This window comes from Ursus maritimus, unplaced genomic scaffold, assembly GCF_017311325.1.
Source record: "Ursus maritimus isolate PB19 unplaced genomic scaffold, ASM1731132v1 scaffold_7, whole genome shotgun sequence".
Classification (NCBI taxonomy): Eukaryota; Metazoa; Chordata; class Mammalia; order Carnivora; family Ursidae; genus Ursus; species Ursus maritimus.
Window position 1 is genome coordinate 30,565,754 of NW_024426885.1, and position 17,473 is coordinate 30,583,226.

General features: G+C 41.3%; 1 protein-coding gene across 1 annotated transcript in view; it reads right to left on the minus strand.

Moving 5' to 3' along the window:
- Nucleotides 1–757: 757 nt before the first annotated feature.
- LCOR (ligand dependent nuclear receptor corepressor) overlaps nt 758–17,473 on the minus strand; it is a 171,605-nt gene continuing 154,889 nt past the window's right edge. The window contains exon 7 of the mRNA XM_040624800.1: nt 758–5,942. Within this exon, the coding sequence (XP_040480734.1) occupies nt 1,613–5,942 (4,330 nt within the window). The 3' untranslated portion in view covers nt 758–1,612. The remainder of the gene's footprint in view (nt 5,943–17,473) is intronic.

Sequence of the window (17,473 nt, forward strand, 5' to 3'; positions counted from 1 at the left end):
TACGTAGAGTGGCCCAATGGAAATGTTGAGTACACGCTGTGTTGTAATCGAGCAATGCTATAGGCACCAAGGTAAAACCAATGCAACCACCTCAGGCGTCACTCGGGAAAGGCAAACAACATTCGTTACAAACACTGTGGCTCTGACTTTTGAGCCAAGGAACAGAGCCTGACATGATAGAGGCAGGAGTGACACTACAAGCATTAAGTACCAGTATGGTGCTAATCAATCAGAATGCTGACATGCACTCTAAACATGTCCATTCCCATTGGGACACACCAGCTGAACATCAGCTCCAGGTGGGAGGAAGGGTGTGGGCCCACTAGGAATGCCAGAGCTGCTTTCTCCAACTGCAAGGTTGCTCTGACCTTTACATGACTCTGTGCTGTTTAGACCTTTCTGAGTCTGGTGCCAAACTGGTTTTACAGATACTCACAGAGACCCTGGGCCACATTTAAACCATCTGGCCTGTGCTAATTACCCAGCTCACGAACACCCTAGCACACCGCATGGGGAAGAAAGAATTTTACTGTAGAACTGGGGCTGGGAGACGTCTGTGGCTAATAACCACAGGCAAACGCATCCAAATGCACATGCACACACAAACTCTTAAACTTTTCTATTATGGAAATAACAACTCGGCTTTCTTTGAATGTGGAAGTATTCAGGGTAAGAAAGAATATTAGAAGTCACTCTCATCCTAATTGTCAAGTTACAGTTACAAGATGGAAAAAAAAAAAAAACCTACATTTTTTCCCCCAAAGTCAGGTGAAAACCTTGTTAGGTTTCCAGCAAGTGTGCAAGGCCCAAAATGAAAAGGATGGTAAGAATCAGTAATACAAATCACCTGGGGGATGTAAATAATTTTTAGAAGTCATAACCCAATATTAACACCTTGTGACACATCTTTTGTCCCATGGGCACATAATTTAGAACACATTTTTTAAAAGACAAAAGGTCAAAAGTGGGAGGAGTGACCGATAATGAATATGATTTTTAAAAAAGGGGTAACAGAAATATTCACCTTTCATAGTAATTATAAATTCCCTCTGCAATCTCCACATACCATAAAAATGATTTGGTTTAGCTTTCGAATATCATTTAAACAAACAAACAAGACAGAGAGGGAAGTTCACTGCTCGGGTTTGCAAACAGGAGCATCTGTGCATGTGCAGACACTGCAGGGCAGCTGCTCAGAAGCTACGTTTATGTGCATGATGGTGGTCTTCTCGGCTACAGTACAAGTGCTTGTGCATCAAGTATAAAATACAAGCCTTTAATCACATAGATCAGCTTTTTAGCTTTTGTAAATTTAAAAACGAAAAGGATAAATAAGGCACTGTACTTTTAAAAACTAAAACTGCTTGGTTCCAAGTTTAAAACCCAAGGAACAACCAGAATATAATATATAACTTCCCTTACTCAGCCTCAGAGAAAGACTCTGCAAGTTCCCTTCTCCATCTGAGATGCACTTTCTGACATCTTCAATTGTGGTGTTCTCCACTAACTGCCGATTTGAAAGGCTGGATAAGCTTATAAAAGCAGATTCAGTTAATGCAAAATGAAGGGTTACTTCTGCAGGACAGTTTAACTCGCGGCTGCCACCCTCCGATCACTTTGCATCCAGCCGTCTCCGTTTGCTGTGAGAAGAGTCCAGCTTTGCCTTCAGCTTTCGCTTTCTCTGCGCGGCACTGCTCTCCGGGGTTTTCGTCAAGGGTCTGGCCCGAGTCTTTCCACTGCTCTGCTTCCTGTTGGTGGCTTTCTGTGGCCTTGAAGAGGATTCACCTGCCCCCTTTTGCTTTGCAGGTTTCGACCCGGTCTCCGAGGCAGCGGGCTGTGTGGGTCTTTTGTTCGTATTCTCTTTTTCCCTCCTAGAGGGAGGGCAGTTCTTCCCAGGAGACTTTTTAGGGATCTTCACTTTATTCTCTTTTAAGGATGTCTTTTTGGGCAGTTGGCTGATTCTGTCCCTTGCAGCTGGCTTCTTGGCAGCAGGGGTTTTGGTGGATCCATCGGGATGCTTGTCTCTGCTGGCTTTCACCACAGGTCCCTTGTCCTTCCTGTCCTGAGTGCTGCCGCTTTCTGTCCTCTTGCGTTTATTCTGCACTTCTGCTTTCGGCAAGATTTCAGACATTTGCTTCCCTTTCCTTCCCTTCATTCCGTCAGTACTCTTGGGCTTAACAGGAAACCCATCTGCATCCACTTGCAGGGCAAGCTTGGGGGACATCAGAGGGTTGATGCATACACTCTTACAACTCTGTTTACTTTCCACAGCCTGCCCAAACGGGCTTTCCATTTTCTCGTTCTTGATCAAACATTGCTGGGCTCTGAGCTTTCCTCGAATATTGGAATATTTTCTAAGGATCCGGGTACTGGCTGGGGTAGGTGAGTTTGTGGGAGGATGGCTATTTCGGCCTTCCTTGACTTCCTCTACGCTGTCTTCAGAATTGGGACTGAGGCTGATATCACTGCCATCCTCTGGCTCCACCTGGTCAGGATTCTCTCGAAATTTGGCCCAGAGCTTCTGTGTTTTCCAATTGTTCCTAGCAGGAGTAGCTCCAGGAAATTTCTTCAAGTGTTTTTTCAAGCGTTCAGCCTGTAGTGAACTGGGGTACAGGCTGGCAGAAGAGTACTTCTGAAGAGGATGCTTGACAGGGGGGATGTCTCCCGGAAGACGAGTATTGAGCTTCTTCACAATCACCAGAGACCGGGTTTCAGTTGTCTCTAAGAACCATTTGCAAACATTAGATAATTTAAAATTTGTCATAAACAGCATCTGAACTGGAGAAAACTTTTGAACCTCCAACGAACCCCTACATTTCCGTGACCTTTTCTTGCTTTTCCAAATCTCCTTCAGTTTATCTGACTTGTTCCTTGATCTTGGTGTTGGCTGGGCTTCTTTCTCCAACTGGATCCAGCCTTTCTGAACTCTCATGTACTGGGCATTGAAGTTGGCGATAAGCTCTTGGTTCTCCTCCTCTGCACACCATTCCACAAACTTGGGCTGGTCATCTACCACTGTGTCCACATCATTCTCGTCTAAGGGATCTCCACTCTCCGAAGCTTCATTTTCCTTTGGCATTGGGTTTCCTTGTGCTGCTTCCTTTTCTGAAGTCACTTTTGCAGTATCCGAGCAGTCCAGAGAATGAGCATGTCTTAGGTTGTAGGCTGAAGAGGTCAGTCTTGTAAGCCTCGGTACACATTTTGGGGGCCCACCAGCATCACCGCTTCCACTACTTGACAACCCAAGTGCACTGGACGGCGGGTCGCTACCATCATCTTTACGCTGGATGTTTGCAGTGCTGAGCTCATTCGCAACCTCCTCTGGATCTTGTGTGGGAACTGGTTCTGGCATCTCTTTTGATTGCTCTGGGAAAGTACAAGGAATACTTTCTGAGGGGTCATGAGCATTTTTCTCACCTAACTTAGACTGAACATAGATTTCCAGTCTCTCTCCAGGCAGGGGCTGGCCAACTGTGGTTACGGGATCACTGCTGGGGAAAATATCTCCTTCTTCCCCTTTGACTTCCTTTGCCAGCATGTTTTTAAAAGTCTGCCTGGTGATGATCCCACCTCCTTCGGCCTCCTGCTCAGCATCTTTCTCAGAGGGATTTTCATCGACACCTGGGTTTTCAGTGTCCTCCAGACCTTTTGTATGGAAACCATCAGCCAGAAGGCCCTCAGATGCTGTCTCACCAGGATACCCTTCTTTTTTAGAACGTTTCATACCAGGATTTTTAGAAACCTTGATCTCAGGACAAGCAGAGGAAGAATCTGAACTTTGACTTCTTAGGCACCTATCGGCAGAGGAGGGATCTGAAAGCTGACTCCTTAGGCACCTGTCAGAGGCCTCAGGGAGTTTTTTACCTTTTTTCTTCTTGTCCACATTCTCTTCAGGTAAATCAATGTTTTGATCGCACATATCTTTTTCTGAAGAATGTTTTACATCACTGCCCTGTCCCTCTGATTTTCCTGTACCACCTGCTGCCTCACTGTCCTCAATTCTGCTGGGGTTTTCATTAGTAAAAGTGCTGCTTTCCTTCAAGAGTGGGTCAGTATCTAGCTCCTGAGTGTCTTCAGTCTCAGCCTCAGTACTGATGCTTTGGTTGTCTTCAGCTTTTCTGAGGCTCAGGGGAGGCTCCAAGCCCACGGGGGGACTCTGACTTTCTGAGCACAGAGGACCTTCCTCTCTACTGACTGTTTCAGGAGAAGAATGAGGCCTAGAAACAACATCTTCACTGCCTCCCTCAGAAATGCTCTCAGTAGAGGAAACCAGGTGACAGTCTTGGGTGACAGTCCCCTCCTTGATATCCAGCAGTTCGACTGGTTGTTGGTCTTGGTCAGGGGAAGCCATCCCACTTGCTGTGGGAGTTGAGACCATGGAGCTGCCTTCTGGCGTGTCCTCTTTGGGAAGGTGAACAGGGAGAGGCGACACCAGGCTGGAGGCTGTCGTTTCCTCTGACCTAGGAGAGCTGCTCAGATTTGGTTTATTTGTCATGGGGCAAACCTCAGGCTCTTGAGATTCCTTTTCAGAGGAAGCTTCTCTTTCTCCTTCCTTGGGGGAGGTTATTTCTCTACTAGGCTCTTCATGGTCGTCATCTCTGGGGTGCTGCACATCCACTGCAGGTCCTGGGGCCAAAAGGGTAAGGGTCTGTTTGGGAGTGACCACCGCCTCTGGCTCCACTGTTGAACAGCTCGCTTTTTCTTGGGAGTGTACATTTCTGGCCAGTGTGCGAACAGTTGGCAGCTCACAACAATCACCATTGAAAAAGTATCCTCGAGTACTCTTCCTGGCTGTTTTCCGAGAAGATAATATTGATCTTTGATTCTCAAAGTGGCATTCTGTTATCGGCTGACTGATATAAACGACATCACACTGGTTATCATAATCATTTATCCTCAGCCCTGATGCCCTTTTACTTTTCCGAGCTGTCTTAATGGAGGTTGATATCATCTTGGTTCGTGAATGTCCATTAGATGCTTTGTGCACAGCTGGCATGGGGCTGGGGGCTAACCAACCATCTTTGGAATGATCAAACTGACCCTTGTCACTGGGATGTAAATGGTAACTGACCCTATTTCTTCCTAGTGAGTGCAGATGGTTCTCTTGCTTTGGCCTTGTGTCCTGTTCACTGGACTCGAACTCCTGGCGCAAAGGTGTTTTTGAGCTACACAGTACAGCATTCTCTTTGTCAGCAGTTCTAGGTGAATTTCCCGTAAACCCTGAGTCCCAAGCTTCTTCTGATAAAGCTCTGAGTGAATTTCTTTGAGAAACAATACAGCTGTTGCTCTCCTCACTATTCTCAGATGCTGCTTTCACTGCAATTAGACTTTCTATTAAAGCTGAGCTCTGCATATGGTCTTTCCCATCCTCACATATTTTCACATTTGTGTCTTGCTCCTGTCCAGTGGTTTGCCCCTCCAAGCTCTTAGAGATGTGGTGGAAGCTTAATGAGGAAGAATTAGATGCGGTGAGGTATCCCAGCATGGAAGTATCTGTTGAACTACCAGAATTAGGTTTAGTGGTTGGAAGTTCAGAGGAATCTTTCTGGATAATAGTCAAGGCATTCTCTCTTCCATCTACAGAGTTTGTCTCAGGAGGAGGCTCCTTCAGGGCCTGTTCTGTCAAGTGTGGAGGGCTGTGCGAGCCTGATGAGTCTACAAACAAGTCTACAGGAGTAGGAGACTTCATACCGAGACATGCAGCATCCTTTTCCTGATGTTTGGGGCCTAGCTGGGCACAGCCAGCATTGCAAGTGGATGCATCCATTGCTCCAGAATCAGGTCGCAGGTCCTCGGTGCCCGGCTGGGATTCAGTGTACAGATCGTTCAGGACACGGATGAACTGCTTCTGATGATGAGTGCACAGTTTGACCATAAACTTCTCCAGTGGGGACTTCGACTGATTGTTAGAATCTACTCCTATAGCCTCTGTTGAGTTCTCACTAGACAGACAAAGAGAAAGGAGAAATTAGTATGGCTCATTTTCCAAAGAACATTTTTACATTATGAAATTTACCAGATGTTACTCATGCTGTAAAGAGAACGGACACTCTAAAACTGCTCCCAAGTGCCCGTATAAAGTTGATTAATAAGGAGTATTAACCTAATTAAAATATAAGGCCAGACCTAATATATTCTCAAGTTTTAGTAACATCCTTCATACTTTTTAAGTGATTATTCACAATAATTTTTCCTATAAAGAAGAAATATCATTGAAAAGAATTTTTCAGAAAATAAAATTTTGGCCACATTATTAACCGCAGTTGGTCAACATACACTTTCGTTTTAGGCCTGGGTATTCCTGTTATGAAACAGTCATTGATTTATAAGTCCACAACACTGATAAAAATTCAGACACACTACATTACAAATTTTGGACTTATAGTTTTAACATGGTTTCTCAGCATGACTAATTTGCTGGACTTATAATTCTGCAAACAGTAATGCAGGAATTCTTCTGCCCCCTTTCTGGCGCAATGAGAAATAGAGATGGGTAATTTCACATTTCAGACACAATGAAAGATGGAATTACAAGCAATTGCTGATTCCTAGGCATTAAGCAAGGAAACAGGAAATCCCACTGTAAACTGCAAGGTTCCGTCACTGCAAGGAGGCAACGTGACGTCTTCTTAGTCAAGCCCCACCTGCTATATTCTCCTAGACCTTCAATAAGCATTTTACAGTATTTCACAAGAAGTCATTTTATATCAAACAACCACTTCCATAAGTTATCCAGGACAACTCTGAAGTTTAACCTGGACAGTGAGGGGTGGCGGGCAAGGATCATACTAGATTCAAGACAAGCTAAAAGCAATTCCTGCTCAGACAGCCGAGTGTTTTCAAGAGCTGCTCTGTGTTTCTGGATGTCTGGGTTTTACTAAGCCCAAGCAGTTGGAGTGCTCCAATTTTCTGGAGGTTTTTTTTTTTTTTTTAATTTATTCATTTGAGAGAGAGAGAGAGCGAGAGACAGCGAGCAAGCCCAAGTGGGGGAGAGGGGAGGGCAGAGGGAGAAGGAGAAGCAGTTTCCCCGCTGAGCAGGGAGCCCGACTCAGGGCTCCATCCCAGGACTCCGGGATCAGGACCTGAGCTGAAGGTAGATGCTTAACCGACTGAGCCACCCAGGTGCCCACCTAATTTTCTGGAGTTTCATACAACTTCTCAATTTCTCTCTCTCTGGACTGTAATTCCTCAGGAGACTATTACCTGACTATGAAACTGTCAGGGCACTGAGGGCACCTTAATAAACATGTGTTGAACAGATGTTATTTGACAGTACCTTCCAGCTAATTCTTCTTTTCTTCAATCTCTGACTTTATCTCCCAGCCATGAGGAGCCTTTCCAGGAAGGCTTACCTTAGACAGCCTACACTGGCCTCCTGCCTTCCTTACCCTCCCTTGTTGCTATGTCTATCAGGTGGTACCAACAGCGTAACATGTGTAAAAGGATACAGTACTGTGAGACAGTAGTGAGTATTCTGCCAGTTACTAGTTGTGTAACCTTGGCCAGAACACTTAACCATTTTTGGTCTTAATAGAGCACGTGCCCCCTCTTTCACTTAGGATTAGTGAAAAGGAAAACCTATGAAGTTATCAGTTACCATTACTGTCAGCCAATCACATTAAACATACTTCAATAAAAAAAGAACTCAGAGATCTGCATTAATGCTTTCTGACAACCTAAAGTGTATTTTCTACATAAAGTTTACATTTCAAGTACTGAACATTTAAAATTTTAAAAATACTTTTGATGGAAATCTTTTAAAAATTATATCCTCCTCTGAACATAATTTATTCTTTCTTAATGATCAGGGTTGTTACCATATTCACTATTATTAAAGTATAGCTGTTATTATTTTTTTTTTTGAGAAAGAGAGAGAGAGAATGTATGAGCAGGGTGATGGGAGGTGCAGAGGGAGGGAGAGAATCTTAAGCAGGGTCCATGCCCAGTGTGGAGCCTGACACAGGGCTCAATCTCATGACCCTGAGGTCATGACCTGAGCCAAAATCCAAAGTGGGATGCTTAACCTACTGAGCCACCCAGGTGTGCCACAGCTATTAGTTTTATTATACTGAACTGAAATATATTGATAGCCTTGGGGGCTACTTGATTAAGTAAATCTGACTGCCTTAATATAAAAAAGTTATGCTGGCAGTCTGTATGTTATTAAACTCTTTCTTCTTATTGGCTTCCAAATAGAAGCTGTGTTTGGCAGGCTTACTTCAGGCGCTAGACCGGTACTTCAGGTAAAAATAAAGACTCTGGATGAAGGTTTCAGGAAGAGTTTTATGAGTAAAGTACATGGATTTTCTAACAACTTCAACTGCTCAGTGGTCTTTCTTTCTCAGTTTTTGGTTTTTGGACTTGTTCCTGATGTTTCTGAGAGAGGTGATATAAATAAGTGGGATATCACTGCCTTTTCAATGCATGAAAAAACTGCATTTTAGCAATACATGAAAAAAGGTAAAAAAGGCTGATCAAGGTTTATGAAAAAGATGAAGAAATATCATGGCATCTTACTGAAGAAAAAAACTGGAGATAACTGGTTCCCCCCAACTCAAGAAGCACCACTATCGCTGAAGTGTGAACATCTTCTGGACACTGCTCCATGCCTATGGCTTTGCTCTGGAAGCAGACTTTAGTATTTGGGGTTGACAATATGCTTGCAGGTTAATACAATCAAGATGTGCACCCAATAAGAGGACAGAGTGCTCTGAAAGAAACCGAGAAAGCGCTTTCTTCTGAAGTGATGCCCACACAGAATAAAAACTGAGTAATAATTAACCCACAGGTGAGATCTAACCTCTTTTACGGCTGTGAGACATCCGCCTTTGTTCCATGCTTCAATAATTTAATAGTGCTTCAGTACTTTAATTAGCCTCAACTAATGTAAGATTTTCCAAGGGGCCATGAAGCCATCCCTGAAGCAATGGTTGTGGCAACATGGCTAGTTAGTCCCGAAAGAACAGACAAGTACAGGTAGGTATGAATCTGCTCCACAGCACTACGGAAAGGGGAAGTGGAGTCTTCACAACCAAGGCATACATACTGCAGAAACATCAGGACCCACTGAATGCTAACCTGGAACAGCAGTATAGCATCTGGGTGCTGAAAAACAGCATGAGAGAGAGTCCAGGAGATGAAAAGGTTAAAACTGCAAACGGCAACCTTGCTTAAAAGAAAGACATCAACAAAGGGTCATTTGTGTGTTTTCCTGGTAAAAAACATCAGGGAGAATGTACTGGTGAACCACAGGTCATCAGAGTAAGAGGTAGGGAGCTCTTCATCAGTTATATCCTGGACCTCAACACTATCCGGATACCACCTGGAGTGACTGCATCTTTTTTTTTTTTTTTTTAAAGATTTTATTTATTTATTCGACAGAGATAGAGACAGCCAGCGAGAGAGGGAACACAAGCAGGGGGAGTGGGAGAGGAAGAAGCAGGCTCATAGCAGAGGAGCCTGATGTGGGGCTCGATCCCACAATGCCGGGATCACGCCCTGAGCCGAAGGCAGACACTTAACCGCTGTGCCACCCAGGAGTCCCGGAGTGACTGCATCTTTTCCTGAAATCCTAAGCCATAGCGGTTTGTAAAATATACTGGCAATCATAAGGAATCATGTATATGTATCTTACATATCTTGTATCTTGTCTCTTTTACTGACTTGTCTTTGTCTTAGCTTTCCAAGCAAATGTAAGCTACTTGAGCTACTTGAGATGTAAGCAACTAGGTAGGGATCATATTTCATGCTCTTCTGTTTTTTCTTGGACAGAAAAAGAATATCAAGAATGCTTCCTGGGTTTTCTTCCTGGGCAGCAACACTTGCTGAGAAGGGAATACAGGGAATGAAGCTGGGGGCTGGTGATTGCTGTGGTATGTATGTGTCTGATGAGTGCCTTTCTGTACACACTGAGTTGAGGTGTTTATAAGATTCTGAATCTGAGATGTTTGGAAGGCAACTGGACCAGTAGCTTCACTTGGATATGAGAACCTTCACATTATTACTAACCTTTGTCCAAGTGTCATTAAATGGCCCTGTTATAATAGCAAACTTTATAACTACAGTAATAAAATCACTTTTGACTGTGCCTCTAACTTATCAAGCTTCCTACCTTTTCTCTAGAAATTTTCTCAGTAAGATTTTAGGTCTAGACAAATTTTAATTTCAGATGATTTGAATATTTAATTTTAAAAATTAACCTCAACTTTCTAAAATTTAATTCTATTACAATTTTTTCATGTTTTTAAAAAAATGGGTGCAGTTTAAAAAACTGGCTAGTTTTTGCCTGATTTTTAAACAGTCTTAACCTTTGCTTCCAGTTATTCCGTTTTTTCCTATAGTCTTAGGCCTTTGAGAGAGCCTAAATATGCACTTGCCCTGATTTAGAATACTCTCAGGCACTAAGAAGGTGAAAAAAGAGAGGCGCGAGCTTCTGTCCTGTGGCCCATTCACTCAGCTTGACTGAAGGGGAAGCACTATGTCATAGTTTAGTGACTACAGTTAGTATGATGGTACGTCCCTCACACCTGACTATGTAAGATCTTTACAAGAACAATAATTCATCACAGATTTCAAAATCACTTGTTTGATTTCATGTTCTTTCTGCTCAACAACAGGAGTCTGTTATAGTTAAGTAAATTATTTATCAGTCAGAAATACTTCACCACCAGTAAAGAGCTTTAAGGTCCCAGGGACTGGTAAATGCGACGCAGGGCTGCAGAAGAGGGAAACTTGACTTCCAACTCCCTGGATTAGTTCTGAATGTCTCTCCTGGGAGAGAAATAGCTTACATGACCTCGACCACTCCGTCTTTCTATCCCCAGCTCAATGCCTAATTCTAAAGGGTGTGGTCAAAGGATAAGATAATATTCATAACAACTTTGAAAGGCACAGTTTAAGAGTGATGTGTTGTTTCACAACCCTATCTGTAATGATTTACTCAATGATGTTTTTCCAGATCAGAGGTTAGACACAGTTGAACTCGCCTACTTTGTCAATACTGCAATACTTAAATTCCCCCCAAAAAAGCATTCCTGTGGTTAATGTAAATGGTGGGTCGTCAATGCTTATGTTATCTTAAGGTAAAAGAATAAAATGAGGGGCACCTGGATGGCTCAGTCAGTTAAGCATCTGCCTTCAGCTCAGGTCATGATCCCAGGGTCCTAGGATCAAGTCCTGCATCGGGCTCCCTGCCCAGTGGGGAGCCTGCTTCTCCCTTTCCCTCTGCTGCTCCCCTTGCTTGTACACTCTCTGTCAAATAAATAAAAAATAATAATAATAAAATAAAGATTAAAAAAAAGAATAAAACGAGAAGAGAAATGGCAGAGAGCTGAAAGGACAGTTTTAAGAGTCTAGAATCTGGGATTGATGGATTCAGGTAGTCTCTCCAATATTTGCTAACTACCAACAAAACTCTTGATGGCAAATGCAACATCAATGATGACCAAAATACAAAAGAGCAATAAAGACACTGCATGATGTTTGGATGGGAGCTGATCTTAGTAGCAGAAAAAGGTAGTCCTGGGAAAACAGAAGGGGAGAGAAAGCTAGAGACAACACTTGACAGAGTAGACCAGATAGTTAAGAGAAGTACATTAATTTGGCTTGATTCTTCGACTTAAATACAAGAAAACATAAAAAATGCATCATCAGTTCTCCTCAAGGCAAGAAGAACTGTGTTTTTTGCTAGACAATAACCTGAAATTACATTCCCTAATTCCTTATTTTCTGGTCCTCTGAACATAGAAAATGTGTTTCAAGGGCCTGGATAGGTCTGCTGACAAGTCCTTGCTCTGCACTGGGAAATACATCCACCCATGGCTATTTCACACCTGTGGATCACCCATACTTGGACACAGGAATATTCCAAGTGCTATGACAACATTTACTGTGTGTATGTGTGTGTGGAGTAGAGGAGAAGGTGGGCAGCATGGGTTATGGAGATTTTCCAAAAGCCATATATAGTTTAGTTGAACCTCTAAGCTATTGAACAACCAAGTTTTCCTTCCACAGAACTGAACTAAAAGAAACAATAAAAGGGTACAGTAGGTGACAAAGAAATTAAGAAATAAGATCACAAAACAGAAAGTGACCTCTTAAAATCAGGCAGTTTAATACCTGACTTCCAGGTGGCTGAAATCCAAATTTTGTGAAATAGAGTTTAGATGGATTTAGATAGAAAAAGCATCTCTCAAAATTGGGGTTAAAGAGAATGATCACTCCCCCAGATATGAAAAACATGGAGGAGGAGTGTGTGTGTGTGTGTGTGTGTGTGTGTGTGTGTGTGTGTGTGTGTATTTTCAAACCCTGGGTGATTGCTGATAGCAAATAGCATCTTGTTCAGGTGTGAAATGGAAAAATAGTGAAGAACTACTCATCTAAAACAAGACATGGAATCCCTTTGTAACAGCTTTCTGTTTACCGTGTTTCTAGCCAAGTTTGCTAGAAGCATGGCAGAACAAAGATTCCAAAAACTATGAATAATCGATATTGGGGGAAACGAGAAGTGCTTCAGGGGGTCCTTACTGAGCATGAAGCCATAATTTGTTAGCTTTTCTGTATCTCGGGGCTTAATATCTCTGATAAGAGGCTATTATTATGAGAAAGCCTTTTAAGGCTTGTATCTCCCATTTCTAATTTAACCAAATTGTCAAATTTCTTGTTATAATAAAAATATAGTTATCAAGGAAATTCTTATTTAACATATTTTTACCCTTTAGGCAAATGTACCCCAGAAGCCAAAATATAATCAGAAGGTTACTTGATGAATAGAAGTCAGAGCAGGGGCACCTGGGTGGCACAGCGGTTAAGCATCTGCCTTCGGCTCAGGGCGTGATCCTGGCGTTACGGGATCGAGCCCCACATCAGGCTCCTCTGCTAGAAGCCTGCTTCTTCCTCTCCCACTCCCCCTGCTTGTGTTCCCTCTCTCGCTGGCTGTCTCTCTCTCTCTGTCAAATAAATAAATAAAATCTTAAAAAAAAAAAAGAAGTCAGAGCAAGGAGTCATTAAGCACCATAGTCCAATGCCTTTGTCTCCTTTCTAGGAATGTAATGAGTTCACAGATGCTTCTGCCAAACTATCTACATCTGATAAAGTTTTTAATTTTCCTACCAGATTGATTTTTGTTTCTATCATCTAAGACTATGCACGTAAGACCAAATACATTACATCCAGATATTAATTTAAACAAAAGGAGGAAAGATTCATAGGCTGTGAAAAGCACAGGATTTTGGACTGGAGGGCATGAATTAAAAAATAATAGTTCCTGGAAGTGAGGGAAGAAATATCCCTAAGTGATATTGCTAAATACTGGTTTGGTGAGAGCACAAACCTAAATTATTAATCTAATGAGTATTTTAACTAAGAATTCTTAGAAAACACTGTGAAATAGACTTTAGGAAATAATACAATAATTTCAGACCAAGAGGACAGACCTCTACCTCAGGCTGCTTTGAACTAAAAAAGAGTGTGTCACTAGCCTGAGTTAGTGAAGCCATAGTGAAGAGAGATCTGGATAGAAAAAGCATAACTGACATTTTAGGAAGTCAGGACTATAGGAGACCTCATGACAAGCCAGCTGACTGACCTATTTCTCTTTTCGATTTTTAGTCAGATAGAGGATTAAAATCTATGTTGCTCTTCGGGAGAAACTGCTCTTTCACTCCCAGTTTAAATGACCAGGACGATGACGGACTAAAAAAATACCACTGCTGAAGCAGAAACCAGGTGCTCATTCCCCACACGAGAGAACGCACCATATCATGGGGCTCTTTCAAATCCCCTCATCATGGGGTGAGGGGAAAGAAACATTTGTCAAGGCCCAGGAGAAGCCAAGGACCGTGCACTTCCCTGGCATCCAGACAAGACTCCATTACAAGGGGAGCATATTTCTTCTGTAATAATAGTGGTAACAACCACCATCAACTCAATACCCACACCACCACCTTGCAAGGCCGTGTGTCAGCACAGGGGGCTGACACAAAAACAAACAAGAGGACTTTAACAGTTCACACAACAGATCCCAGCAACACAAATGTTCTTTCCTCTCCAGAAACAGGGTGATGTGTTTCTGACAAATAGTCTTAGTTTCTTTTTGGGTGAAAGGAAGAGGGAGACTAGCAGATTATATAATAAGCAGCAGATATTTGATAGTATCCTGAGCTTTTCATGATTGTTAGGGGGATCTTCTAGATCTTAACTTTTCTCATGTTCTCTTGAGGTTCTTAATCTCCATTCTTGAAACCATACAAATCTGCGGTTTAAGACTTAAAAGTGGAAAATTCTACTTTTGTCACATAGTAAATCACGATGGCATTCCTAATAACTGTAATCATTTAAAGACTAGATCACTTTGTAAAATGTAAAACCTTAAAAAGGGCTCCTAAATATCATTTATCACTTGTTCACCTCATGAATATTAGAGGAGGTATATATTTTAAAATTTGAAATATAGGGATAAGCAAAGCATTTTTATATCTACCATTCTGGGGTGTTCTTGGAATTAAGCCCTTTATCATCATTCTCCACTCCACCTCTCTGGAATCTCAAGTCTACTGTTGGAGGTGTGTTGGAGTGGGATGAACTAAAAGCAGAATCATCTGTATATTCAAGTCTTCACTCAGGAATATTGAAAACAAAGTGTAACTAAATGTATACACTCACACACACACATACTGAGGTATTTATTTCACCTCACTCCTTATCCCTAGGTTCCCTCCTTTCTCTTGCTTCCAATTACTATCCAGTTCAACCATACTGACCCGACTTTCCTTGGAGAATACTGTATTTTAAGCTTCCTGCCACTAGTTTCTCCTCATTTTCACGTTTGTTTCACATTACCCAGAACTGCCATCTTCTTTTTTTTTAAAAGTAGGCTCCATTTTGAGGAGCCTCATTTGAAAATGAGTTCAAATCAATGAGGCAGGGAAAGGAAGAAGAGAATTTTGAAGATCAGACAGTAAAAGGTGTAGGCTCTTAGCTGTAAGCAGAGGTTGCTAGCATGCTCTCCAAGGTACCAGAATTACTGGGATGAAAAGGTATGGTTTACATTAGAGTTTTGACTACAAGCCAGAACAAGAAATACTTTTTACCCAGTGATGAAGCACACATCTTGGTGCATTATCTATGATGACACACACTTTCAATGAAACAGTATTTATCCTTATTATATGGTACGTGCTTTTTCTCTTTTATTTCTTTTAAAATGTTGGTTAGGACCCACTAAACTGATCTACACTGACTTACCAATTCCAAGCACCTCATAAGAATCTGCTATCCTGGTTATCTTCTTAATTCATCTTTATCTAACTAATGCTACACTGCCAGGTTTTCCTGGCAAAATGTTCCTAGCTGATTTAATAGATGCTGGAATGACACCTCTAAACTGTGCTAGCTATGATCTATCTGTGAAATGGTCAAACTTCGATTTGATAAGAGTGTAACTAAAATCACTAAATCTTTGGCAGAAGATTCCCCAAATTATTTCACTGGAAAACTAATGGTCTAATGATTAAACACATATGCACGCACACGTGACCACTCCCATGCTTGGCTCTTATATTTTGCTATTAAAACTACCACCACATAAAAAGAAAAATCTCCAAAGCATGTAAACCTTCAACCGTGACTATACAAAGAAACTCAGTTTACAATGGAAATGCAGATAAATTCTACTCCTTTGTAATTTTTAATCTTAAACATATTCTACTTTCTAAACAACTGTTAGTCTAGTCTTTGAAAAGAAACAAAGAATGACTAATAGTTTGATAATATGCCCGTGGAACAGGACCAAGAAATGCAGAAAAGCAGCATTCCAGCTTTTAATCGCAGTTCCAACAGTTTTATGTCTCTGACTGCAGTAAAAAGAAGACTGGCTGCCCAGTGTCCCTAATACAAACTCATCTGCCTCTTTCAAAGTTCTAATCAATACAAACGACTTCCTCTACTACTTTCAATCTGATTTTCTCACTTTCCCTCACATTAAATTAACTCCTGCCAGATGCTTTCACTCCTTGTATTTTTTGAGTATTTGCGAAGAGCCCAGCATAGTACTAAGTATCTCACCTACAGAATCTCATTTGAGCCTCATAGCAAATCTCTGAGGCAGGTGGTAAAAGCTTCCTTTTACAGATAAGAAATTGAGGCTCAGAAAGTTGCAGGAACTTGTTCAAGATCATGTACGAAGAAATCAGAAGGGCTGGGATTTTAAACCAGGTCCATCAAATTCTGTCTTTTGGGATATTCTCTCCTCTCCTCTATATGCCTTACCTACTCGTCAAGATTCATTTCCTCTAGCACTGAGTCAGCAACCCTAACTTCTTTTCAACAATAAAGTTTGTAAGCTTCTAACATAATTTCTTAACTGGTAATTTTATAATACAGATTTAATTCTCTTCCTAAAAAGCAATGTACATCTCCAGAAGGGTGAAACTAAATTAATACTTGAGATTTAATTAAGTTAAAAAGTGAACCTAAAAGAAAATTATTAGCAGATTAAACCTCTCATTCTAAAGTTGAATCAGGAGTGCCAAAGTGGTATAGAGATAAGTTTAATGGTTTGGAATCATGAGTATTAAGGGCAACTAATGCTATGTGAGGAGGGCAAATCCCTTAAACTCGCCACATTCCATGTTTTTCATTTAAAAAAATGAAAGATTAGAATGGGACAAACAGCATTTAATCAATGGGGGGGGGGGCTACTCAAAAGTTCCTGTGGTCACAATAATGTGAATATACCTAACACTACTGAACTGTATACTTAAAAATGGTTGAGATGGTAAATTTTATGCGTCTCTGCCACAACTAGAAAAAGATCTACTAAATAAGCTTCAAAAATACAAAAAGAAAACAAAAACAAAAACAAAACCCAAACCAAAAAAAACTCCTGTGTCACATTTTGAAAATATAGAACATGTTCAGGCCTCACACTTATAAACTGATTCAGTGGATCTGGTACAGGACCCATGCATCTGCATTCTCCAAGACGGATTCTAATCAAGACTAATTATATCCAATGATCCCCCAGAACTCTTTGTGCTCCAATATTCAAGACAGAACTAGCCTGCACACAACAGAAACAGACATTATAAATAACATACTTTAAAATTAACATACCTTATAATATTTGCAAAAGTATCATCACATTCATACAGTTCATAATAAAAACTTTAAAAAACAGACTTGTTTTAAATAAAAGGCATCTAAAATGAGATCCAGATCTATTTCTTTTTCCTTTAGAAAACGCTACAATGCAAAGGGGAGACCTAAAGTTTATACCTTATTATTCAATAAAGGTTGCTACTGTATTTCCCAATGTTAGAACAGATGTAATTAGTATATTTGTCTCACATTTAATAGAAGATTGCATTTAATAGACTCAGAGGTGAAATGAGGCCTAAACGGCATTCAGGCTACCACTATGATTTTCCAGATGAAAACACGAGTGATCTAGCTAGAATACCAAGTTGACAGAAAT